The sequence below is a fragment of the Varanus komodoensis genome, unplaced genomic scaffold (assembly GCF_004798865.1).
Source record: "Varanus komodoensis strain SLA01 unplaced genomic scaffold, ASM479886v1 scaffold11, whole genome shotgun sequence".
NCBI classification, from domain to species: Eukaryota; Metazoa; Chordata; class Lepidosauria; order Squamata; family Varanidae; genus Varanus; species Varanus komodoensis.
Genome location: NW_025335317.1, coordinates 9,481,130 through 9,506,814, shown reverse-complemented (window position 1 = coordinate 9,506,814; position 25,685 = coordinate 9,481,130). Strand labels below are relative to the sequence as shown.

Here is a 25,685-nt window from a genome sequence, read left to right as displayed (position 1 = left end):
TGGAAGAAAAAGCAAAGAAGTGTTACGGGCTGCTTTCTTCAATATCTGTTTCAGGGACTGTACATAAGAGCATAGATGGGAGAGACGAACCTGAAGAGCAAATGGCTGGAGGGGTGGCTATTATTCCTTCTGTTTACTAACAGCAAACTTGTTCTTCAAGAGCGGATCCTCATGAAGCCAAAGCTGCAGACACACAGAGGAAGGGAGGCATCGGCCGCTCCTGGGGCAGTGTATGGGGTGCTCAAGGTTTGTAAAAGTACCAATAATATTTATGGGGGAAATGGAGGGGAGCAATCCTCTGGTGTCGACATGACTGAGGGGGTCATAGGATATTGCAGGTATTTTAAAGCCACTTTGCAGGAGGAGGGTGCTTTCTGGAGGGCAGGGAGGCAAGGAGAGTTGGAAGGCCTGGACATGAGCTATCTTGAGCCTCCTCCAGCAGCCCTCCCTCCCCCTCCGAGATGCCCCAGCTACTCAGCAAAAAGACAGGGAGGGAAGAGCACCTCTGGTGATGCTCCTGTTCTGTGTAGGATGTCCATAAGTCTCTGGGCTCGGGGCGTATGGTCACTGCAATCAGATTGTGCCCTAAATGGAGGAATCCAAAAGATGCCACTGAGGACTGAGCATGCCCAGGGAGCCTGGAATGCTGACTTAGGAGGAGAAGGGGGATGGAATGGAGAATCCTTGGAGAAAGCTGGCCTGGCCTGTCCTGCGATTCACCATTTTGGTTGCAGGTCTTGCTTGCCCCCATTTAAAAGCCACACCCCAGCATTCCACCACAATTCTGCAACATTCTGACTCTTGGACCATCAAGAAACAGAATCCAAGACGGGACTATGGAACTGAGTACAGGCTTGATCCTTACCAATTATGTAAGCAGCAAAGGGCCTGACTAGATTGGAACCTGGATTCCAGATTCTTGACTGGAATCTTCTTCCATCTTTATAAGTGAATCAAGGCCAGTTATTGCTACAAGGCGAAGTCACTGGCTGCCCTTCCGCCCATCTGATCCCTGGTGGCCTGCAGTCATCCTCAGAGATGCTTGGCCAGATTCAGGATCTGCCTTCTGTGAACAGAAGGGCTGCCCTTGTTAAAAGTGTCTAAAGTGTTTTTTGAGGGATCCTGGCATCTCCTGCCACATCACAGTTCTCCATGTTTCCTCAACCCTCCATGAAACCTTTAGGGGGTGGGAAACGTCTCCCAGCCCACTTGTGCATACCTAAATCCAATCCTAACCCCCTATTATGTGGGGAAGGAGTTTGCGTATGTGCTGTACAGATCCCCAAACTCCCCACTCATCAAAGGCTTTTTCTCTGCACTGAATTGACCTTTGTTTGAATCGATGGTGCTTCTTTCAGTTGTCCTGCGAGTGTCTCTTTAAGAGCCCTGACTTTTGAGTGGCTGGACATGCATGGCATCCAAGGATGGGAGTCAACCAGGCTGTTCCCTTGACTCGGCTCCACCTCTCTTCCCTCCCGTGCCCACAAGAGGCAGGGAGCTGGAATACAGGGGACCTGACAGTCAGCATGCCATGAAGAACTCCATGGGAGAGGAACCAGGAGCAAGGCCAGCTGCAGCTATCTGAAAGTCGCTGTGTCCAGAGGGGGTGAGAAGTGAGTGTGGGGTGTGAATTAAGTAGGGGAAAATAAAATGGGGAGCTGTTGGGAGAGGGTCATGCATAGACCAAAGAAACCCCAATGGTAGGACTAGACTGAGACCAAGCGAATACCAGTCAGGAAAAACTCCTGCAGTTACCTGCATGTTTGTTTTGGGAAGGGCAAACTACATGTTAAGTTAATTGTGGGGAGCGTATTTACAGCTTAGTTTTAATTTTACTTCAATATAAGTGCATTTGAGCCTCATTTGGATTGGGAGCATTGAATACCAGGGGGGTAAGAGTTAACCCAGCTCATTTCCCCAGTAGCCCCCTCCCCATTCTGCATGGGTTTTTAAAAAAAGGAAAATATCCCTCGATGTCAGTGAATGCCTCTTTTTTATCCATGTTTCTGTCATTTCATGAAGCAAAGTGTGCAACGGGAAGGAGGTTTAATCAACCCCTACTGGTGCCCAGTGCTCCCAATCTGAATTAGGACTGTGCACAATTTTCTACATGAGACATCATTAACACAACCTGTTGTGTGACATTGTCCATCCGACAATGTTCATTTGGAGTTTGATTACAGGTGAGCATGTGTAGGAGTGAGCAGGATCAAGAGGTGGTCCACAGAAATAAGGAGCACTGCATTGGCAAGCAGTTCCTTCTTTCTTTCTTAGCGTACAATCCTGCCAGTTTAGGCAGAATAAAGGCCTACAATGTTCAGTGAGCGGGAATGCATTTTATCAAACCTGTAACTGTTTGTTTATTTAGTTTATATTCCACCTTGTTTCCTTTCAAGGAACTTAAGACAGCTTACATAATTCTCCTCCTCTTCTCAGTCTTATCCTCACAACAACATCTCTGTGAGGGAGGTTGGGCTGAGAGGCTGTGACTAGCCCAAAGTCACCCAGTGAGCTTTAGGGCTAAGTGGGGACTAGAACCTAGATCTCCCGAGTTCCAGTCTAGCTCTCTTAACCACTTCACCACTCTGGTTCTCTGTGGTAAGGGAATGGGATAGAAGAAGCATTAGGAAAATATGTGATGGCTCCAGGAGGAAGACAAGATTTGGATTTGCTGTAAAATTCTGTGAATCAGACAGGGTGATGGTATGAGAAAAGCCCTGTTTGGAAGGACTCTAAGAACTGGAAAATGCATTCTTAGCACAGCAAATAGCAGGAATAAACCACAATAGTATTGGTACAAAGTTCTGCAAAATTCATGTCTCGTGGAGTTATAGGCATGCTGAAATTAATTGAAGATAGCAGTTACACTCAGCCTGACCTTTGCTTTGGATGAGAATCTCATTTAATAGCCTGCATGTTTTCGTCTGAACGTGTGTCTTTAAAAGAGCAATCACAGTCAAACACAGCTTCTTCTTTTTAATCCAAATCAACAGGAGAGCTCATCCACTTCTCCAGCTGCTCTGAAAGAGAAGGAGAGAGCCATTTCCATGGAATGAGTAAGTCTGACTTTAAAGACAAACAACTGCTTGTGTTATTTATGAGGAAAGTTAGAGTGCCCTCTTTATGGGAACCTTCAGGCTATTCTCAGTACCTAGTTCCTTTTTAAGAACTCTCTTTCTTCCTCAACTGTACCGCTTTCAGCAGCATTTCCATGAAGTATATGGCTTCCTCTATCCCCTCCATAAAAGCCTTCTCAAAGAAAACCAGATCCTTAGGGAGCAGGGTTTTAATTCTGCATTCTCTCAGACTTGCCTCTTTTCTATATGCAGGGATGCTTTTGCAGGCAGGGGGAAGAATCCTCAGTTATGCAAGCTCCAATCTGCAGCCCAGAGTACCCTGGCTTAGGCACAGGCTGATCACCTTGGAAAACTGGGGCCTTAATTGAGCAACAAGTGCAAACACTATTTTCCCTGAAATGTTGTGTATGATGGGCCTCAACCCAAAGTTGAAAGGCCAGTCCTCAAAGGGGGGTTGAGAAGAGATCAAGGGAAATGGTCAGGGCATGCAAAACAAGTCCTCTAAAAGAAAGATTGAATAGGCTGGGAATGTTTTGCCTAGAGAAAAGATGATGGGGTGGGGGAATGTATGTGAGCACACTTTGAATGCATGAGGAGCTGCTGCAAAGACTTGTGCTAGATCTAAGTGGCTTAAGTTATAGGAGGGTAGATCTTGGCTGTACATTGGGAAACGTGTTTTCCTGGAAGGAGGAGTAGTTTGATGATAGAATTAGTTCACAGGGAGTAGTATGCTTCTCTCGTTGGAGTTCTTCAGAGTAAGGCAGTCATCTCCTAGGCATCCTGTTTATTCCCAGTGACTCGGAAATTCATGCAATTAAAACATGTAAAATACACAAAAGTTAAAAATAGAATTAAATCTTTTTAATAGAATTACATCGACTAAATATTAAAATAAACTCCTACCTAGATTAAAAACACTACAAAAATATCAACAGCAAAACTAATTCAGTGCAAACTCACAGGACATTCCCAAATAAATGTTTTTTGCCTGCTTGCAGAACCCAAACAGGGAATGCACTACCTAGTCTCCCTAGGAGGAGAGTTCCCGGGCCAGGGGGCAACCACCAAGAAGGTCCTCTGCCATGTTCCCACCAGGTGTCCCCAGAAGGGTGGTGGAACCAAGAGAAAATCTCCAGAATATCTTCAGCTCGTATAGGGAATATGGTCTTTCAGATAGTCTGGACCCAAACTGTACAGGGCTTTGTAGTTTCTCCTGAACGTAACAAGGTTTCCTTCTTACTTCGTCTGCATAGGCTTGCACTGTTTGGGATTTTGTCACCCAGGTGAGATTTGGGCTAAGAATTCCCCATGCTCAACTTAAGCTCATAGCCACATCAGCTTGCAGAAATGGTACTATTAAACTGAAGTACTTCAAGGAGCTCTTATTTCCTTGTCATCACATCATGGGTGGTCTCCAATGTGTTATGACATGAAAACGGACTAGCACTTATGAAGTAATTGAAATGTGGAACAGTTTGCAATATTTAGTTATATTATTAACTCACGGACCTTTCATTTCTGCTTGTGAAATTCATGTGTATAAAGAATTAACTCCCAGCCACTAATATGGGTTGGCCTGTGTGGATTTAAATGACTATATATTGAGTTACCCACAGGGCTTTTACAATATTATAATGTTCCTCAAGTTTTATGGTGGGGGAGATGGAGAGTCTCTGGTGGCTTGATTTAAAATTAGATCGGGGTCACTGACAACAGTGTAATCAGCTAATTATGACAGGCAATGGGCAACTTGATCTACAGTGTGTCGCCTGAAGCCAATTCCCAATTGCAGTAAAAGGGGTCTAAGTGGGCCTTCATCCAAGCATCCTCTGTAGCTGAAAGGCACAGTCCTGGAACGTGGACTGCACAGTGAAAGCTGGGTTGGAACATGAGACCCGAGAGTGACGCTCTGCAGCAGCCTCCGCCAGCCTGGTGTCCTCTGGGTGTTTTGGACTTAGACCTGAGAGGGATGCTCTGCAGCAGCTCCCATCAGCCTGAGTCTGTGTGGCCAATGGCTAGGAATGTTGGGAAAGGCAGTATGAAACAAAACAGCAGGCTAAGGAAGGCTCTTCTGCAGACGCGATATACAACAACGAACCCTAAGGGGGCCAGTTCTTGCCGACTCAAAGAGACAAGGCACCAGTCTGCCCCAGGAATGGTGGCAAGCAGAGTCTGTCTGGTATGAGGAGATGGGATGGGGCCCTTCCCATTGGGGTTTTGGCCTTCGCACCTGACCTGCTCCGGTTCAACCTGGGGCCATCCAGGTGAATCGGGCTACAACTCCCACAGTCCCTGACCAATGAGCACACGTGCTGGTGAAGGTGAAGTCCAAGCTATGTTAGGGCAGCTGGTGGGTGAAAGTCACTCCAACCTGTCGTAGCTCAACAAGTTTCTTTGCTGGCTTGACCAAAACTGAAGGGTAGGTCCTTGCACCTCAAGGTTTGGTGGCACCATGCCACTGAATGTACCCAGGCATTGGACCTCGTGTGATAAGATGGTTAACTCTTCCGTGATTTGTGGTGTTGTTTGTGTACAATACTTGTATTGTTCCTATGTACATGGTTTTATATTATGTTAGGTTTCTTAGGGAGATCTCCTTGACCAGATCCACTGTAGTGATTGAGGAGGCCTCCTGTGTTCTTAGAACTGGCTATTTTGGCCTACCCCTACTCTGTGCCCTCCAGATGTGTGGGACTGTAATTCCCAAAATTCCCCAGTCTTCAATCAGGGGCTTGCAGGGGTGTATGGTCTGAATCTCCATTTCCTATCTTGTGTGCCCAAGTTCAGGGTCGGGTCCAGGATTAAGTCATGATACTACAGATTCTGCTGTTCACAAGGCAGTTCACATTGTAAATGATTTCAAACTATTTTAAGCATTTATTTCTTAGATTATATTCTGTCTTTGGATGGGCAAAGCACATTACATCATGCTCTTCCCCCTGCTTTCAATCTGATCCCCACAACAACAACCCTGTGAGGCAGGTTGGGCTGAGAGACTGGGACTGACCTAAATCACCCAGTTGGTTCCATTGCTGAGCGGGGACTGGAAGCCGGTTTGCCTGAGTCCCTCTCCCATGCTTTTAACCACTACACCAGATGGGCTCTCTTGTTTTAAATATAATACATAAACCCCGAAGCCATGCAATTTAATTGCAACAGAATAAAAGCCCTTAAAGAAGAAAATTTAACCATAGCATGTACATATTTAAAAATAGAAACTGGTTAAAATTAACCCAGTGGCTAGACAGAACTAAAATTGTTCAGGCACGTTTTCAACTTTTGAACAGCAAAGGAAAAATCTGTAAGTGCCTTTCCTTTATTACAGAGTCTCTCACTTTCATACATGAAGACTAGTGCCTCCATCTTGTAAAGTATTCATCTTGCATTGTGATCTTTGCTCCAAAACCTAATCCGAATATTTGTTTTCTGAGGATTCTATAAAAGATTGAATATACATCATTGGGGTCATGTGCAAAGCCCAAGTCATCAAATTTTCAGTAAGGTTATATAAATCATGAATGATCTGACACAGGTTTCTAGAACTGAAATGCCAAGTCATGGTGTGTTGGTTGAGAAAAAAGAGCACAAACATAGGGAAGACTCAGAAATCTGAGCAGAGAAAAACACCAGAAGGATAAAGGGAGGATGCTGGGCTTTATGCTGTAGGAATTTCGTACTTTCATATCCTACAGGGATGGAAGACATGTGACCCTTCACATATAATTTTTAATATATTTTCTGGGGGGTTTGGCAAATAATACATGTGGCCTGTCACATGTTCACTGAAATTTGTATCCTGTATCGCTGGTCCTGCTGGCCTGACAGGATGGAAGTTTCAGTCCAGCTTTCAGCTTTCCAAAGGACCACATGTTCCCTTGATTTGCTTTATTCTAGATCTCCGCCACTTTGTTCCACACACATTTATATGAGACAAAACTTAGAATCCAGAGAATCTGAGCTTTCATTTGTTTAGAACCAGTTAATCTCTAGACCCCACTATGTAAGAGAACATCTGATCTTAGTTGCACTGTAGCATCACCCCTACAGTTTCTGGACCAGGAAGGATCAGATGACGCAAGCAGCCAATAGGATCCCTGTCTGGCTGCACACATCTCAGCCTGGGCAAGTCGTCTGTCAGGCATGGACTGTACCATTCAGCTGCCCACCTAACGATCTGTCTAGTACTTTTATATTGAAAGAAATGCACTTCAGGGCATGTACCATTCAGGTACTTTTATGATGTTGTCCTAATTTTGACAGTTAGCAGGTTTTAGTGTGTGAAAGTCGCCAAATATATTTTAACTTCTTGCTTGTCATTAAGAGTTATAGTTGGAAGGGGGCCATTGGGAGAACTAAATGATAATCACATCCAGATTGTAACTCTTTTAGGATGTGCATTAATACAATATTTTTAAATAAGGTATGAGATGGGCCACTTGTTTCCTGCAATGTTCTGCATGCAAAACAGCTGCTCACAAAAGCAGAGAGCAGGAATAAACTAAGAGCAGAGAGGTGAGAGATAAAGCAGAGGTGGGAGGGAGAAGGAGTGGAGGACTAAATTGGTTCCAAAGTTTATTTCTGAAGCTGCTTTCTCTTTCTTCCTTCCTTCCTTCCTTCCTTCCTTCCTTCCTTCCTTCCTTCCTTCCTTCCTTCCTTCCTTCTTTACGTTTTAACCCCCCCGCCCCACCACCAACAATGCAGTGTAATACAATAAAATGGTGTCTTATGGTATCTAAAATATAATTTAAAAATGCATAAGTAAATTGTATAAATTTCATATATAACTATAAAAGAGTGCGTGTGTGTGTGCAATAAAAAGAATAACAAATATCCCTGTGCACCCACACCCCAGGAGACCAATTATTACCTCCATTTCATTTCATATATAGTAACAATTAGCAGTGTATAATTAATAAATTTCATTTATACCCATATCCCCGCCAAACATTCATATATTCATTTTAATTGTTAACAATATTTACTTATTTATCTGGCCAGGGCGACTTCTTTTCTTTTCTTTTCTTTTCTTTTCTTTTCTTTTCTTTTCTTTTAACTTCTTTTATATCGTTTATATTTCTTATTTATTTTATATTATTAATTTTAATTTTATATTGTTATTTTTGTATTGTATTGCATTTTATTGTGTTGTAAGCCGCCCCGAGGCTTCGGCAAGGGATGGCATAGAAATGTTCTAATAATAATAATAATAACAACAACAACAACAATAACAATAACAATAACAATAATAATATTCTTGAATGGGCTTACACCCTTTACCTTCCTTCAATGCTACTTTTACAAAATCTTTCCATTTTTCATTATATTTGTTAACTTTTATTATCCATTTTTTATTTATGTTGTCAATTTATCATTAATTACCATATTCCATATTTCGTTATTCATTCCTTTGCATGACCCAATTCTGTTTCCAATATTTAACCACCACTAACCTGGCGGCCATTATCAAATTTAAAATCAATTCTTAACTTCATTTATATCTTGTTTTTCAGTCAACAACAATAACACAATTCCTGGTGACATTTCTAAATTTATATCTAAAATTTCTCTAATTTCATTAAACACCATGATCCATAGCTTTTGTATATTATCACAATCCCACCACATATGTTTGTAAGTTCCAATCTCTTTCCCACATCTCCAACAAACATTAGAATAGTTATCATCGATTTGATTTAATTTAACTGGTGTTAAATACAATCTCCATATCATTTTATATCCATGTTCTTTAATTCTAATTGACATATTCTTATATACTCTTCTATTCCAAATATTCTTCCAATCTGCTTTCTATAAATTTGTTTTTACTACTGTGAACCCCACATATGCTATCAGTGCACCTTTATGTTTGTATTGTTTTAGCTTCAGATAACAGCAAAACAGCTCTAGAATTTCTGGATAGGATTTATATCTAACCTTTCTTTTCTTTTCTGAATCAACACTTCCCTTTCTTCTAACTAACCTTCATCTAACCTCACCATCGTACCCATGCAAGCATCATCAGCTAGTTGTATCTGTGTGGCTGAGGTGAGGGTAATGAAAACTGGATAGACTGCAGAAATTAGATGTTTACATTCCTCCCCTGCCCTCCTCTCCTCTTCCCTTTTTTTTTTTTTTTTTTTTTTTGCAGATTGCCAGCTTGTAAATAAAAGAGTTAACTTAAGAAACTGAAGGGCTTCAGTCTTCAGAAAGAAAAAATTATCACCCTGTTCAACCTTTCTGAAGATGGTAGAGCCTTAAGGCTGAAGTACCTGAATGTCACAATGAATAAAGAGATCCAGATAGCCGACTCATTGCTCATGATAGAAAATAATGCAGCAACTGAAGGCAGAAAGAGTGCTGCAAGGAAATAATTGCTAGGGCATAGAGGGTCAGTAAGCTCAGGTTAAGTGTGTTTGAAAATGAAGGTATTTCCCTTGAGTTTTCCGCATCTTAATTTCATCTCCCCCCCCCCCCACCACACCTTCTCTAACCCAACTTTGGACTGAAGTTTAAAATCAGCAGCGCAAAAGTACAGCTTATAGCCTTACTTTGAGTAGACCTATTGAAATGAATGGGACATATTAGACCAACATGGGATATCACATCATGGGATATCATATCATGCTGATAAAACATGGAAGCCGATGCAGGTGTCCAGCTTTCATATTTGATGTAGCGGGAGTAGGCAGCAGGTACATCCACAGATCGTTTGGGGACGTACCACTCATTTTTGATGCTCAGAACAAATCATTGGCTCGGAACTCTTTAATGACTCTTGTCCCAGCTTCATTGCTGGATCTCAGAATTCTAGTGAAGAATAATTCTGCAGGCCTAAATTCTGCTTGCCACTGCTTTATGATACACTTTGGATATGCTCCTTGACCTGGTTCAAAGTGCTTAGCACAATCCTTAAATGTTTAAATAGGTCGGGATGGTATGTACCATAAGGACTGTCTCTCCCCATTCCTTGCATTTCCCATATCCCAGACCAATCTTTGTGGATTCTCACAAGGCTGGCTGCAGCCACCGCGTGACCCTGATACTCTTTATGTGGCAGCTGTGGGCCCAGGTGGCGAACTGCATTTAGCAGATTCAGCACTGGAACTTGCATCTCGAGAGGTCCACCGAAAAGCCAGTTATGGAGATCTTCTGGAGTCCAGGTGCAGAACCTAAGTCTGGGGGTCAAATTTGACCCAGTAGGAGTTCCAGTCCTGTTGTCGGTTGCTTCCCACTCTCCCTTCCCCGACCACCCATTTTTCCTCCATTATATAAGGTCCAAATGCCTTTCCTAAAGCTGTAGGATCAACCAGGCAACAAGAGGTTTAAGATCAACTAGTCTGGTGGTTGTAAATGTTTGGCCACACCTCTTTTACCTGTAGCCCCACCCATAGCCAAATGAGGCTTATGACTGGATTGTGCCCCCGCCCCAAAAAACCCCCCTAACCTTAGAGGAGCTCTGCACCTTGGTGTCAGAGAGGAAGAGTGGCCTTCGTGCAACCGGGCATTTCGTGGATTGAGACGGGATTCTTTCAGCTGTTTCAAGTAAGGTGCTGATGGCAGGCATAGGGCATCACTCAGGGTCATCTTAAGACAGCCTGCCCCAACTGGCGGTCTTCCAAATGTGTTGGAAAACAACCCCCATTGCCTTGCTGGGATGATGGGACTTGTAGTCCAGACACCTGGCAGGCACTACATTGGGAAGGCCAGCCTAAGGCAAACGGGGTTAGAAGTCCAAATGAAGAAATAAATCTGCAAGCAAGAGCTGGAGGCAAAACCTTATCATTATTCAAAAATTATTCACTCTCAAGTTTGCATAAGAGGGTCTGTTCATACAGACGGAACTGGCAGTGCCGGGCTTGAAAAATGCATGCACAAAGGGGTGGAAGACCATTCAAACATTTCAGTGGTGCTCAATGTGGATCGTCACTCCGTTTACCCTCCCGCTTTTAAAATATGCTTCAAGCTGGGGGCAGGAGGGAACTACTGATTCAAGAGCTTTGGAGGAATGACTTTGTGGGCAAACTAAACCCTCTGACCCAGCCCTCTAGGATCAACAGAGGCCCGGCAGATGCTTCATATACAGCCATGTCCAGGGCTTCTCCTTCATACATCTGCAGCAACTTGTGCTCTGAATGTAACAGCCATTGATAGACCTCCAGTAATGATAGCAAGCAAGAACCTAAGTTTTGCACAAGGGATGCTGGGTTGCCGGGAATAATTCTGAGTCACACCAGTGGAGAACAGAAATGAATGCAGCAGCCATTTTGAATTGTGCTGTTTGTTCCTTGCGTCGGCCTTATTTCGACTCTCTTTTTTATAAAGCTTGCAACACTACCTCCAGCTTCCTGCACAGCAGTTTGCTTTCAAATTAAAGAGGCCAGCCAAAATTCGTACAAAGTCCTAGGAGTATGTGGAGGCTTTCCTGTGCCCATCTGTGTGTAATCTGAGTAATTTGCTCCAAGAGCCCTGCTTTCATGTTCTCTGGTCTTTTTCCTGCAGCAGAATTAGAGGAATTCTAGCCCCGTTTTCAGCACTTGTTCATCCTTTCTCCACACCCTCCAAGATGGAGCAGTTTAGACGGGAATGGTGGATACATGTGCACCACCTTGCAGTCCTCCAGGTGTTTTGACCTACAAATTCCTACAAATTAGCTGGCTAAATTTGACCTACAAATTAGCTGGCTCAGGCAAAGGTGAAGGATCATGGGTGTTGCGGGTGAAAACTTCTGGGGGGCCAACCTAGCACAACAGGGATAGGGGACTGCTGGCCAGCGTCAGTCTGCTCCTCACAGGTTCCGGTCGGTACTTGAGCAAAGAAACTTTTAACCATAACGGTCTCCCCAATTGCAGGTATTATTCAGTCTCTTTTTCCACAGCCTGAGCGGTTCAGATACTTTTCCTGCCCACATTCCCCAGTTCTGCTTCAGTAGAACCTCTTTCTTGCTACCTCATTGCCTTTCCCTGGCTCCATGAAGCACATTTCATTGGCTTCCCCTGCAGTGGAAATGCAGGGCTATTTCTGTGGAAGGCAACCACCCATCTCTACTGTACCGAGAGATTGAGGAAGTCAAGCAACACCCTGCAGGGCAGCAGCTACAGCAGCCAGACTGGGCTTGGGCATGCGGGAAAGGAACATGCTGCATCAGCCTTTCCAGGCCACAGCTATGCCATTTTAATTGCAATATTTTTGCTAATGTGGGAGGCAGCCTGCTCCCTGACTTCAGGGTTTGTGTGGCACAACCAGGGATGGCACCGGAAGCTTTAAAAGTCCTGTGAACCCATAGCCTACAGTTCAGAAAATGGTGCTGCTACCGCAGGGTTGTATGTGCGCCAGAATTGTACCTCACCTGCGGCACCAAAATCCCTTGAGGCAGTTCGGCATCTCCTCTTGCAATGCCAAGGCCCCAGCCTCGTGCGAAGGGAGCACGTCCACCCTGGATCACACCTCCTCACATCTCAGGCAGAAATCTCCCTTCCCTCATTTATTTTCTCCTGCAGAACTGGGCTCTGTTTCCCCTGCAGCAGTCTTCCGTCGGACTGCTGTATACTCAACCAGTGGGGGTTAGTTAACACACTGACAATCGCACTGCTGCTTGCGCAGAGCCAGGCCACTGCCGAAAGCAGAATCGGTGGTGAGAGTTGCAAGGCTGCTGTCTCACATTTCATGTTGGGGAGTGGGGCTGACACAGATATTCCTCTTCCTCTCGCTCTGCAAAGGAGATTCTTGGCAAGGTGAAAGGGCTATACATTGGATCGGTTAAAGATGAAACTGTCCCTCAAAGGGGGAGAGGTGTGCTTTTAAAAGCTTTTGTTTTGGTTGCCTTTGTATATCTCCTCATGACTCTAATATGCTGGCCAGATGCATCAATTGTATGTCCAAGGATCCCTTTCAGTCTGGTTTCTGGTGAGTTTGGGGTCAAAGAGAACTTTGGTCATTCTGATGGGTGGATGATGCCCTGAAAAAGATTGGGAGAACTGTGACTCTTCTCCATTCTTGGATCTCTGATCTCAAAGCATTGGACGAGCAAGGGTTGGTAGCATTACTTTGTGGAAAATGCCATTCAAGTCTTGATGACTCTTGTTCCCCTCTGTGGGAGTTACCCTATGGGATTCCTTAAGGATCAAGTCCATCTTCTGTGCTTGTAAACATCTAGCTGACACTGAGCAGGTAAATGAACCTGTGATATAACATGCAGAGTCATCTATGCTCTGCTGATGCTTATTTCGGTTTGTTTGTTTGTTTGTTTGTTTGTTTGTTTGTTTAGAGCATTTCTATGCTGTCCCATCGCATAGCCTCGGGATGTCTTACATAAATAAAATAAAACATAATACAGATAAAATCCAGATCCACCCTGGCTGCATATTAAAACCTATAAACTGACATTAAAAGTTATTAAAATATTGTTGAAATAAAAAGGTCTTAGCCTGGCGCCGAAAAACAAATAATGACGGCGCCAGGCAGACCTCTCTGGGGAGCGCATTCCAACCTGGTGAGGACTTGATTCCCCTGGATTCAGGCTGAAGATTGTTAATGGACTTTGTGAGGGTGAATTAATATTTATGCAGTCCACGTTTCATCCTGCGGGACATGTATTAGAGGAGAACCATCAGTTTTAGATGGAATGCTTTTCTTGAAAAGTTAGGCTTGTCGCTTGGTGGTAAATCTAGGCTGCTTCTACACAAGCAGTTTAATCTGGAAAAATATTTGTTGCACTCGTTGCAGCTACTGTTTTGGACCTGGCTCCTGTACTTGGGCCTTGGGATGCTAGTGTAAAACAAAGCTAGATCACACAGGCTGAAGTCACACAAGCTGATTACCTAAGAAAGACAGAGATGAATGTTCATAGAGGACTATGATAAATCTTTGCTTCTGGCTGCCTGAATATATGTGGGTGGGAGCCTATCAAATACAAACTCAGGAGGACTTCCATCTGACCAAGCATGCTTCTAGCATCTTTCCATCAGCATCTACGTGCTGGAGACTTAGGCAGACGGTTGTACAAGCTGTGAACTCTGATTTCTGAATCAGCATCTTCCTTGCAGTCATTCTCTGTAAGCTGCTAGAAATCCACCTGACTGAGCAGCAGAGAAATCTCTTTCCCTGGATTCCTTCCCTGAACCAGGCCACGTACAACTTTTCATATGCAGAATGCAAGATGCACTTTGCAAATATCTGTACACACTGCATTTTGTAAACATCCACACTGCAAATTAACTTATCAATATTAATGATTTTCTGGGCAAAGGGAAATAATTAATCATTTATCTGGAATTCATTTTGCAAACCACTTGTTTTTCAGATCCTCTGTTTTGTTGGCATGCATTTTTATGGAAAGATCATCGTATTAACATATTTATGAACTTCTCTAGCTTCTGATGTTAACCATGACCAGTGGGAAGGCTCTTACAACAGACAACACAAGCATCATGAATGGAATGGTTCTCTCAGTCCCTTGTTATTTTGGCGTTCAACCTATCCCCTTCCTCCCGATTTACTGTTACATAATGTCAGATTACATAAAGCAAGAACAGTATAATTTACATAATTGGCAGTCCTATAATGTGATGGTCACAACTGACACATCTTTGTCAAATGCCCAGAGCTAAATATTGACTATGAAGACTGTTGGCTCATGGATTCATTATTAATATCGATGAGCAATGCAGAGCCTGGTCAAACGTCGCCAGTCACTTCTGAAAATAGGAACAAGGCATTTTAAAATAGTCATTAAAAAGCAGGGTGTGTCGTGCAGACCATAACAATTTGCTAGTAGTTCCTACTCACTATTAGATTGATGGACGCAACCAGTAATGCAGATGGGAGAAGATCATATGAAAGTTTTGATCTTTTGGATCTGTACCTATTCAGCTACTGTTTGCCCCCATGATGCGTTCCACCTCCCTTTTGCAGTGCTACTTAAGACTTGGCTACCACTGGTGTGGGAATCAGTTCCTTGTGATCTGCTCCCTTATTACTCTGATAATGTCTTTGGGAAGGAAATGCATCATTCGGCTGGAGTATGTTGGACTGGCTCATGGGGAAGGAACTCCTTTGTTACTTTGACTTCGTTTTCCTAGAAGAGACATTGAATTCAGCCAGCTTAAAAACACTTCACTTTTGGCTCAATCATGTCCAGGCTGGTTTGGCTTTGAGTCAAGACTCTTAGTCAGTGGTAATTTATAGCTTATGGTAATACGACAGAATTCAGTTTGGTGTTTTAACTACAGAGTGTAGTTACTCACAGCATCCGTGCTTAGAAACCAATTCCAAGCTCATAGAGAAGGAGATAATGTTGGGTTTGCACATACAATGAACAAAGAGCCTACTGTTTAATTAATTTGGTCTAATTGAGAGCTCTCACATTTTGGGTGTCAATGACCTATAACTGATAAAGCTATGACTCAAGGCCTTGAGAGTTGCAAATGAGGCTTTCTTCGAATGTTGCCACATACATAGAAGGGTTTTTTCCTGCCAAAGAGGCAACAGGTCAACTAACAAATTCGGGCAGGGTGGAGGGGATCTCCTTGAAATTTCTGATGGGTTTAACCTGGAAGTTGACATTCAGATCTGCACTGATTAGCATAATAAGGTAATTGGAGCAAAAAGGCCATGCACAATTTTAAACAGGCTCAGTTGTAGGTTACAGCAGTGGAGATCTTTTAGCTTAGAAAAAAAGACAACTAAGGGGAGATATGATAAAGGCATACAAATTATGTGGGTGCAGAGAAAGTTCTTAGCAAGAGTTTTTTTTCTCGCTCTCCCAGGCCTGGTTCAGATGTAAATATGACTTGTTTAGAGCAATGTTTTCAGCACTAACTGCTGGTCAACATGGGGTCAGCAATTAATGTGATTAATTGCAGCCTAAGATTTAGAGGTTCCTCAAAAGCTTGTCAGGGTTTCCTCAAGGAAAAAATCAGTAGAGGCTGACAAATTTATTGAGTGGAGAAGACTAAATATGCTGAAATGGAGAGTTAATGTTGGGAAAGCCCAGCTTCTATGGAAGTACTGGCAATTTCAGTGTCAGAGCAGGTTTAGTGGATGCCACATTGATCTCAAATTGATATGTGTTGGCAGTGCTTTTTCCCATCCCTATTTGTCATGCAGACCATACCACTTCATGGAGAAGGGGGAGTCTCATAATGCTGATCCATGCTCTAGGATTGTCCTAGGACATTCTAGGATTAGCTGCTATCATGCCATCTGCATTGGGCTGGCCTTAAAGACTACTTGGAAGCACCCATAAGTTGCTTCTTGTAGAATACCTGGAAAGGTCCACATGCTTGGAGCATCCTTTCTTCATGCGATCCTTGCCATTCTTTTCATTCTTCTGTGCCTTTCACCCCTGCATTTTGCTGAATGTGTGTTTCCTAATGGAAAAAAAGCTGTGACAGCTGAATGGATTTAGAAGAAGAGGTTAAATGTATTGAAACTGAATCTAGACAACAATGGGAGATCCAGCAAGGAGAATATTCTGAGGTCTTTGTCACAACATGACAACCCAGAGAATGGGATGAATATGGGTTTCACTGTACTGTGGGTTGTTGTATTGTATGAACCCAGCTCCACTTACTAACCATGGTTTGTTCCCATTAAAAACTCATGTAGAGAACTCTTGGTTTGCTGTCGGACTGTGAATTCTGGGTTGTTCATTAAAAAATCATGGTTCATTATTGTAGTGTGGTTGACTCAAGGCAGTCACCTATGACTGAATGACCGTCCATGATTCAATGGCAATCCCCATTGTGAGAGCAGAACTTTATTTGCAATTAGACTGGGGCTATGGAATCATCAACCCTGAATAGACTGGGGGCTTTTCCTCTCTTTTCTAGCCTTCCCAGGAGCACATCAAGAGCAATCCTGTTTGTTTGTTTGTTTGTTTGTTTGTTTGTTTAGAAGGCTTTTTATGATTGGGGCTGAATTGAGCCCTACTGCTGCAGTTGCTATAGTACTTGTTTGAAGAAGAGTTTTGCATTTTTATTTTACTGGGGTTTCATTCTGTAATTTTTCTCATTCTAAAACTTCGTTGTGAGCTGTTTCAAACTCTCTGTCTCTCGTTCTTTCTCTCTTGCTATATCTATATACTCTTGCTTTCACATGTGCGCATGCGTGTAATTATAATAAGTAAGCAAGAAAGCTTCATTTCAATAAATTAATGCGGCTTATCTATCAAGGCTCTCCTTAGATGCATTCTAAGGAGTGTTCTCAACAGGGTTCATTAGGTGTCAGCTGAACTTTGGTAGCCAACCATTATTTCTAGTTGTCAGACAAGTGTTTCTTCTAACTTCCTTCCTCACAATCGCCTAGTACCCACTGCCCAACCAGAGGACTTTGTAGGAGACAAGCAGGTGGGAAAGTGTGTATGAGGGATGAATTGCCGGAATTCTTCTCCCACTGCTGCTGGATCCTCACCCAAGGCACATAAGTGTAGAATTCTGGGAAAGGAACTGATCGTATTCCCCTTGTGTCTGGTGGTTTAAAAAAATGTTAATGTTCTCCTGTGCTGGAAAATGCTGGAAGCTCTTTCCTACTGCTCAGGAAAATGAAACTTCTCATTTGTCATTGGTCCCACCATGAGCCCCTGGCTCTCCATTTCGAACATGGTGACACTACAACAGAAAGGAATTGTTAGAGGAAGTTCAGTCTTCTAGCAAATGGGTGTTTGTGAAGCACTAAAAAAACCCCCAGGGAAACCAGACAGTCTGGACAGAAAGCCCCCCCCCCCTCAAATTAGCAAAGAAAGAGGGTTTGGGGACAGACGACTGTGGAAAATAATTTACTGTTATATTGTAATATCTTTTCTCCTGCATTCCTCCCCATCTGCAAACATGAAAGCATGGAAGTTCTAACTTCTTACCATGCCATCACCGCACCGGTTCAGTCAGTAGCTCATTGTATTAAACATTTCATTGTTTTAAAGCAGTGCCACATAAGTGGTGTTAGCCAAAAAAGAAAGAAAGAAAGAGATACATTTCAGGTAAAAATGAGAAAGCCTCACAGCAGAAATGTGTAATTACTTTTGCTTAACACGGATGCTCATTTATTTTCAATTTAGGAGTGGAAGACCATTGTATGAATTTGAAAGTCCTTAATGCCATCCTAGAGAATAGCGTCTTGTTTGCAAAAGTAAACATCCGTGAAGAAAGCCAATGGCAAAGATAGTTATGTAATAGTTGAGAACCTCTGCTTTGTAATTCATGGGGAAATCTTTCTGTAATAAACCATTGCAACACTGATTGTTGTTTAGATGTGGATTCAGAAGTCTCTAAAGAACACTTTGCTGTTGAAAATGGGGAAACATAATAATAAAGATAGTAAAAGTTGATTGAAACCTTGATTTAGGGTTGGTGTTCAGCCTTGAACACATTTGAGGAGCAGAATTTCATATGCCAAAGGAGAGCAAGTTACTTGCATAGATTCATCTTTATAAGTAGTATATTTTGCATAATATTTTAATGTATATGGCAGGCATAATAGACTTACCTGTCCCCTACCGAAGGCGTTGAGCATCACTCTTTTCAGTGCATTTCCCACATGGCTGCTCTCTTTTCCTAGTAATCCACCTAAGGGAAAGATTTTAGATGTTCTCAGACTGGTGTGTGAGTCACTGCAGGAGAGGCAGCTATGCTGCAAATAGGACGACTTCTAAAAAGCTGAGAGTTAATTTCAAATGAGAAGTATTATATATATCTTGCTAATAACTAATAAATATAATCCTCAGCATATTTATTCAGATCTGCTGCCTTCTTCAATAGTTTTACTCCCTGATAAGAGTGCATAGACCTGGGCTGGGCTTTCCCAAAACACGTAATGAGTAGAACTCACCACCTGTGTTGGACCATTCGATTGGACAAAAATACTTGGTCAACAGGTCAGATATAATGGAAAGAGAGAGACATGTTGATTCTATTTAATTGTGCATTAGATTTATATGCTGCTTTTTTTCTTACAACAAATTCAGAGTGGCTTACTTAAGTCTCTGCCTGTTGCTCTCAATCTTATCCTCACAATAACAATCCTGTGCGGTAGGCTGGGCTGGCACTCTGTGACCAGCCCAAAGTCACCCAGTTGGTTCCATGGCTAAGCAGGGATTAGAACCCGGATTGCCTGAGTCCCAGTATTAACCACTGTACCAGACACAAAAACAAAACACAAAAGCAAAAAACCTCAAGTGATAAAGTATTGTTACATTAAACATTACATTTTTGTAATTGCTATTGTCAGTTAACTGTTGCCATGTAAATGTACATGTGTGTAAATAATATTCAAGAGACTGAACAGCCTGGCGCATGGGGCATCCCAGGGCTAATCGCAGCATTTCTGATGGAGCCATGACATAATAGACAATGGGCAGGTTCACTCAACAAGCCATAGTGGTTTCTTGAGCAGGATGGTCTGATCAAACTCTGTTATGGTGTTTCAGCATGGTATGTTTGGTTTTTAGAAACCATGGAAAGAAACAAATGTCTGTTCCGTGGTTTCCACACTTCACCATGGTTCCTCTGGTTATCTGAACCTGGCATTGTGGTTTCCATGGTCCTGGTAAGCCACTGCTCCAAAGCCCGCTGGAAAGAGCAACAGCTGCAGGAGTTGTTCCAGTCATCCAGTGTGAAACTGAATTTTAGGCATGGTGGTTGATGGGGTATGTTGCAACAATGAAAGGACTAAGTGAGGAGGGTGGAAGCTACACTGGAACATAAGCCACTTGATCATCTGCCATACACATCCAAGCAAAAATCCATGAACCATGGAAACCATGAAGGGTGGCTTGTCCTGATGTGTAAAACCAGCCAATACATCAGGACTCACTCCCCATTTCTAGAGTTGTTTGATGGATCCAGCACAACAAGTATTATCTAATAGTGGCGCAGCACCAGCATTAATGAGGTGCACTAGCACAAGCTTGTGCTAAGATGCTTACTAGTGCAAAGGGGAAAAGCAGTGATTTGCGGTCAAATTTTGACAGTTCAGTATTTCCCCCTTTGTGCTAGTAAGTGGAATGGATGCTTCAGTAACATTGGTTTACACGAGCAAAATGCCTTTAGTGCTAGCACTGCTTACCGTCCTTTGCATGATTTTTCATCATAGCCTTGGGGAACACTGGGAAATGAGATGGGGCATGTGGTCTCTGGATCACACTGTCTTTTAGGAAGTGTTCACACTGCTTTAGATGGCATCAACTGTCCTGCATTTCCAGAAGCCCCTTCCCTAGTATTTCCCCAGGCATAATAAATGCATGTAATATGTTGATAGTAACACACTCAGTAGAGCTAATTTTAGCAGGATGCTGTTCTTCCCAGGAGGATTTTTATTAAATATAAGCAGCAAAAATTGCCTCTCCTCACCCTTCTGCTTGTACTGGCTTCTGATACAAATTGTTTTAAAATAGCATATTTTTCACCTAGAACAAAATGGCTTTATCATTGGAACGTTTGACATCTTGATCAACATCATTGCATTAGAGCAGTTTTTAAATGAGGAAAGAGTCTTAACTTTGCTGTTCTGGTTGTCTTTGAATAAAGAAAATTGCATTTGTATTGTGAGAAGTGGAAGTAGCAACACTTCATTCAGAAGAGAGAAAAGGTCTGGCTCTGCCGTTTCTTCTAGCAGGAACTAGAAGATGAACTGAATCCAGTTGTGGTATCTGTGAGGCATACAGTGCGTGACCAATAATGCTTCTCAAGGGGAATAACAATTCAAATTGGACCAAAATACAATTGAATAGATCAGATTCTGGCCACCGACTGACAGTAATTAAAAATGGTAGTCTATCCATCCAAGCACAAGCACCTGGTATGCTCTCATAAAGATTAATAGTACTGTGTTTAATATCTCTGTAAACAGCACAGAAGATAAAATGCAAATTATGGACCTAATATGCCAGGTAACACAATTCTTCCTTCAGTAGACCATATGGAAATTGTTCTGTTGCCAAACTTCCTTTCACCAATGAGACATGTAAATCACAAATGGAGAATGTTACCCTATTTCTACAAACCACACAGATATTTTCTTTTGGTTTTCCCTGCAGCAACTCCAAGCCTTTCCAAATTATCAAACCGCTTCCCTTCCCCAGGATACAAGGCAGATTCGGTTTGTTGGAGTAAGTGATCCCTACATGGAATTAGATATCATAGCCGTTAAGTGCAAATAATGCTTTGCTAGGATACAAATGAGATATTATAAAAGAAGTCCAAGATTCTCTAACAGAGTTAATATATGAATGGGTAAGAAAGGCAGAAAGGTTCAACATTAATGTGCCATGTTTGGTCACTGGCACAAGACAAAGGAACCTTCAGACAGTTCGTATCTATTCAGGCCACATAGCAATTCCCTCATGTTGCCAGAACTGCTTTTGAGTTGATTTCAGGGTATCTGGCAGTACATATTCCGTGTGGAGCACAAAGCAGCTATCAGATCGGTTCTGGGAAACCATTTCACATTGTACGTGCAGCTTAATTCTCAGTAAGGCCTGAAACTGCGGGGGGAATGTTAATGGACAGAGATTCAGCTTCAGTCTTGCATTGTCATCCGCTTCTTAATCAAAGGGATTACAAATTAAGTGGCCAAGCGGCTTGCTGAATGGCTGTAGAAAGTCATGTGATAATGTTTGACGCTTATAGATGCCTTTGGATCAGCCTTTCATTTGAACGAAGGGACTTGGTTTGGTGTTGTCCTTATCGTTGTGTATCCAGGTGCTCTCCTGCCTTGCTCCCAGGATTTTGATCTCCAGGCTTGATACAGGCAGTGAGTCCAAAAACGGCTTTAAATCAGACTAGTAGTTTGTCTACATCTCCAGATACAGAAGAGGTGGAACCCAGTTGCCCAAGGACTGCAATCCCACCACCTGCCTATTGGACCCTTGCCCATCTTGGCTAATTAACAATGTCAAGCATGGGATAGGGACCTGGATCCTGGAAGTGGTTAACACCTCTCTGAGGGAGGGCCGGGTACCTGCCCCTTTAAAGGAGGCGGTAGTCCAACCAGTCCTAAAGAAGGCATCCCTGGATCCAGAGATGGCCACTAATTATAGACCAGTGGCCAACATCCCGTTTCTGGGCAAGGTGCTGGAGCGGGTGGTGGTGGGACAACTCCAAGCACTCTTGGATGAAACTGATTATCTGGACCCATTTCGGTCCAGCTTCAGACCTGGGTACAGTACTGAATCTGCCTTGGTCGCCCTGTAGGATGACCTGTGCAGGGAGAAAGACAGGGGGAGTGCATCCCTGTTGGTTCTCCTGGACCTCTCAGCGGCTTTCGATACCATCGACCATGGTATCCTTCTGGATAGGATAGCAGAATTGGGGGTTGGAGGCACTGCCTTGCAGTGGTTCCGCTCCTATCTCAATGGCCGATTCCAGAAGGTGATGCTGGGGGACTATGGCTCTGCGCCATGGCTGTTATGCCATGGAGTTCCGCAGGGGTCCATTTTGTCCCCTATGCTGTTTAACATCTACATGAAACTGCTGGGAGAGGTCATTAGGAGGTGTGGGCTGCGGAATCATCAGTACGCTGATGATACCCAGCTCTACCTCTCGTTTTCAACCAATCCAGGTGAGGCAGTGGCTGTACTGAACCGGTGCCTGGCCAAGGCAATGGGCTGGATGAGAGCCAATAGACTGAAGCTCAATCCAGACAAGATGGAGGTCCTGTTGGTAGGTGGATCGGGCTTCAGGGAAGGGGACCTTGACCTTGTCCTGAATGGGGTTGCACTCCCTCTTAGGGACAAGGTCCGCAGCTTGGGAGTGCTCCTTGATCCAGAGCTTTCGCTGGAAGCTCAGGTGACAGCGGTGGCGAGGAGCGCGTTCTTTCAGCTTCGGCTGATCCATCGGCTGCATCCCTACCTGTAATTTCTCTTAGTTTTTGCATGGGTTTGGTTAAGATGCTTTGTGAAGTTGTTGATTGGATTAAAATGCAGAAATAAATGAACCATTGTAGTATATTACTATACATAAGCAATGAGGGAGGGGTGGTTGATACGAAAGCATTAGAGTTTTGAGCTTCTCTAGTTTGTGCTGATTAAATCCGATGGAGGGTAAGCAATAAAAGGGGAGGAAGGCAGGAAAGTACGGAACACATTTGATGGTATTTGGGTAGATTTTGTGACTTCATTTGGGCATAGCTACTCTCAGTTTTATTACCTTTTCATAACTATCTTAGCTTCTTATGGAAGAGGATCCTGGGGTCTGTAGCATACAGTTACCAAATGGCTTTAAGGATATGTGTATTTAGATATAAAAAAAGTCTTACATCTCCCAGTGTCATGGCTGGCTGGGGCATGCTGCGAATTATACGTCTTTTTCTGTCTAAATAGGTATAGAATTGTGCCCTAAATCTGTGCCGTATAGACATACACATGATATAAGATATATAGTTACAGAATCACAGCAGACACAAATCGATATCCAATTTCCCTTCCTTTCTGTATGTTTCTATTGCATGGGGAAGGTTAATTTAGGGTTTTAATATTTTGGCTGGTCATTGTCTGTGAACATGACAAAACGAAGTTTCCAAAAATGGTGGTAGCAATGAAGACTGTGAAATGGTAGTGAAACCCTTTCAAAATGTAAACTTGTTTTGGGCATCTGAAAATGTTTGCATAAGAACAGTTTGAATGTGCGATATTGCCAAGTTCTTTCCAATTTCCTCTTTTCGCTCTCCTTCCTGTGAGTGTCATCAGTCATTGCCATTGCTTAAATTAAATTCTTTCCCAGTCCCAGTCTCATTCCTTTCCATTTTAGTCTGCATAAACTATTGCTTCATTTATTTATTTGTTTCCCTAACCATTGATTCAGTGCCTGTCCTTTCAGGCTGTAGCTTCTCATTGTATCTTCTCCATGACTCATCCTCAATTTTTTTGCATGGCTCCTTTGACTTTGATCCCATTACTCTTATTTTTCTCTCCCTCCCTGCCCCCATGCATTTGTTTAATTACTCAAAATCCTGGAGTAGAGAAAGAAAGGACAAGGGACAAAACAGGGAGTTCTTAGAGCCCCTTGTCTCCCATTCTTACTTTGGTGCTACCAGAAGCAATTACGGGGATGTGGTACGATTGCATGGTTTGACTGCTTATTTATTTACTATATTTATTATGTCTATAACATTCCTCCCATTGTGGAACTGAAGGTGCTGCATTTGGTTTCCAAGTGGTCTCCCCTCCAGGCTCAGGCCAGCCTCAGACCTGCTTAGCTTCAACATGCTGGTTGTCTTACTGTATGCGCCTTCCGACCATACTCTGCTTCCCATCTTGAAATTCCAGAAACTCTCCATGCAGATGTGCAAATACTGCTTGAACTGTGATACAAGCTCTTGTGTCCTGAAGAGCTGCCCCAGCATTTTCATTTTCCCTTTATTTTGGTTGACATTCTTTTCTACAGATACCCACATAGCTTGAGAAAAAAAATATATTGATGTATCATCACAGACTGAAACCTAGTACAGTTATTATGAGAATTCTATTGTATAATGGCACGTAAAGGGGTGGCCAAGTCTGTAGGCTTTTCAATAGCTTCATTGCTTGCTTTACGGGTAATTTGTTTAGAACATTTACAGACTGCTCTGCTTCTAAGCAGTTTCTGGAGCAATGGATGACAACAACAACAACAAAAGATTAAAAAATAAATAAAAACACCATAATAGATGTTTTTGAACATCTCCAAACTCAACAACAACAGTTTATTACAGTCAGTGACCACCTCATTCTTAATAGACAAGTTATTTATTTTATTTATTTATTAAAACATTTTTATGCCGCCCCATTCGCCGAAGCCTCGGGGCGGCTTACAAGCAATAAATAAAAGCAATTATAAAATAAATCACACACATATAAACATTAAAAATAAGCTGCCCTGGCCAGATAAGATCAAATAATATTAACAGCTAAAATACCGCTTAAATAAAAAGGTCTTCGCCTGGCGCCGAAAAGCAAATAACGACGGCGCCAGGCGGACCTCTCTAGGGAGCGCATTCCATAACTTAGGCGCCACTGCTGAGAAAGCCCTCCTCCGAGTAGCCACCCTCCTAATTTCTCTCACGGGGGGCTCCCGGAGAAGGGCCTCTCTCGCTGATCTCAAGGGGCGGTTGGGCATATATGGATGTAAGCGTTCCTTCAGGTAACCAGGACCCAAGCTGTTTAGGGCTTTATAGGTCATTACCAACACCTTGAATTGGGCCCAGACTTCAATGGGAAGCCAGTGAAGCTGACGGAGAACTGGAGTCATGTGACCATAACGCCCAGTCCCCGTCAGCAGCCTGGCACCTCTATTTTGAACCAACTGAAGTATCCGGACCGTCTTCAAGGGTAGCCCCACGTAGAGCGCGTTACAGAAGTCAAGGCGGGAAGTCACCAGTGCATGTGTCACTGTTGCCAGGCAGTCGATGAATCAGCCGAAGCTGGAGGAAAGCGCTCCTCGCCGCTGCTGTTACCTGAGCTTCCAGTGAAAACTCCGGGTCGAGGAGCACTCCCAGGCTGCGGACCTTGTCCCTAGGAGGGAGTGCAACCCCGTTCAGGGCAAGGTTCAATTCACCCTCTCCGAAGCCCGATCTGCCAACCAACAGGACCTCCGTCTTGTCTGGATTGAGCTTCAGTTTATTGGCCCTCATCCAGCCCAT

The 25,685-nt window shown here is 43.2% G+C and overlaps 1 protein-coding gene across 1 annotated transcript in view; it reads left to right on the top strand.

Annotated features, from left to right (window-relative positions):
• Positions 1–1,440: 1,440 nt before the first annotated feature.
• Positions 1,441–25,685, top strand: part of PHYHIPL (phytanoyl-CoA 2-hydroxylase interacting protein like) — an 83,913-nt gene continuing 59,668 nt past the window's right edge. The window contains exons 1-2 of the mRNA XM_044420347.1: positions 1,441–1,613; positions 2,994–3,056. Of these exons, the coding sequence (XP_044276282.1) occupies positions 3,053–3,056 (4 nt within the window). The 5' untranslated portion in view covers positions 1,441–1,613; positions 2,994–3,052. The remainder of the gene's footprint in view (positions 1,614–2,993; positions 3,057–25,685) is intronic.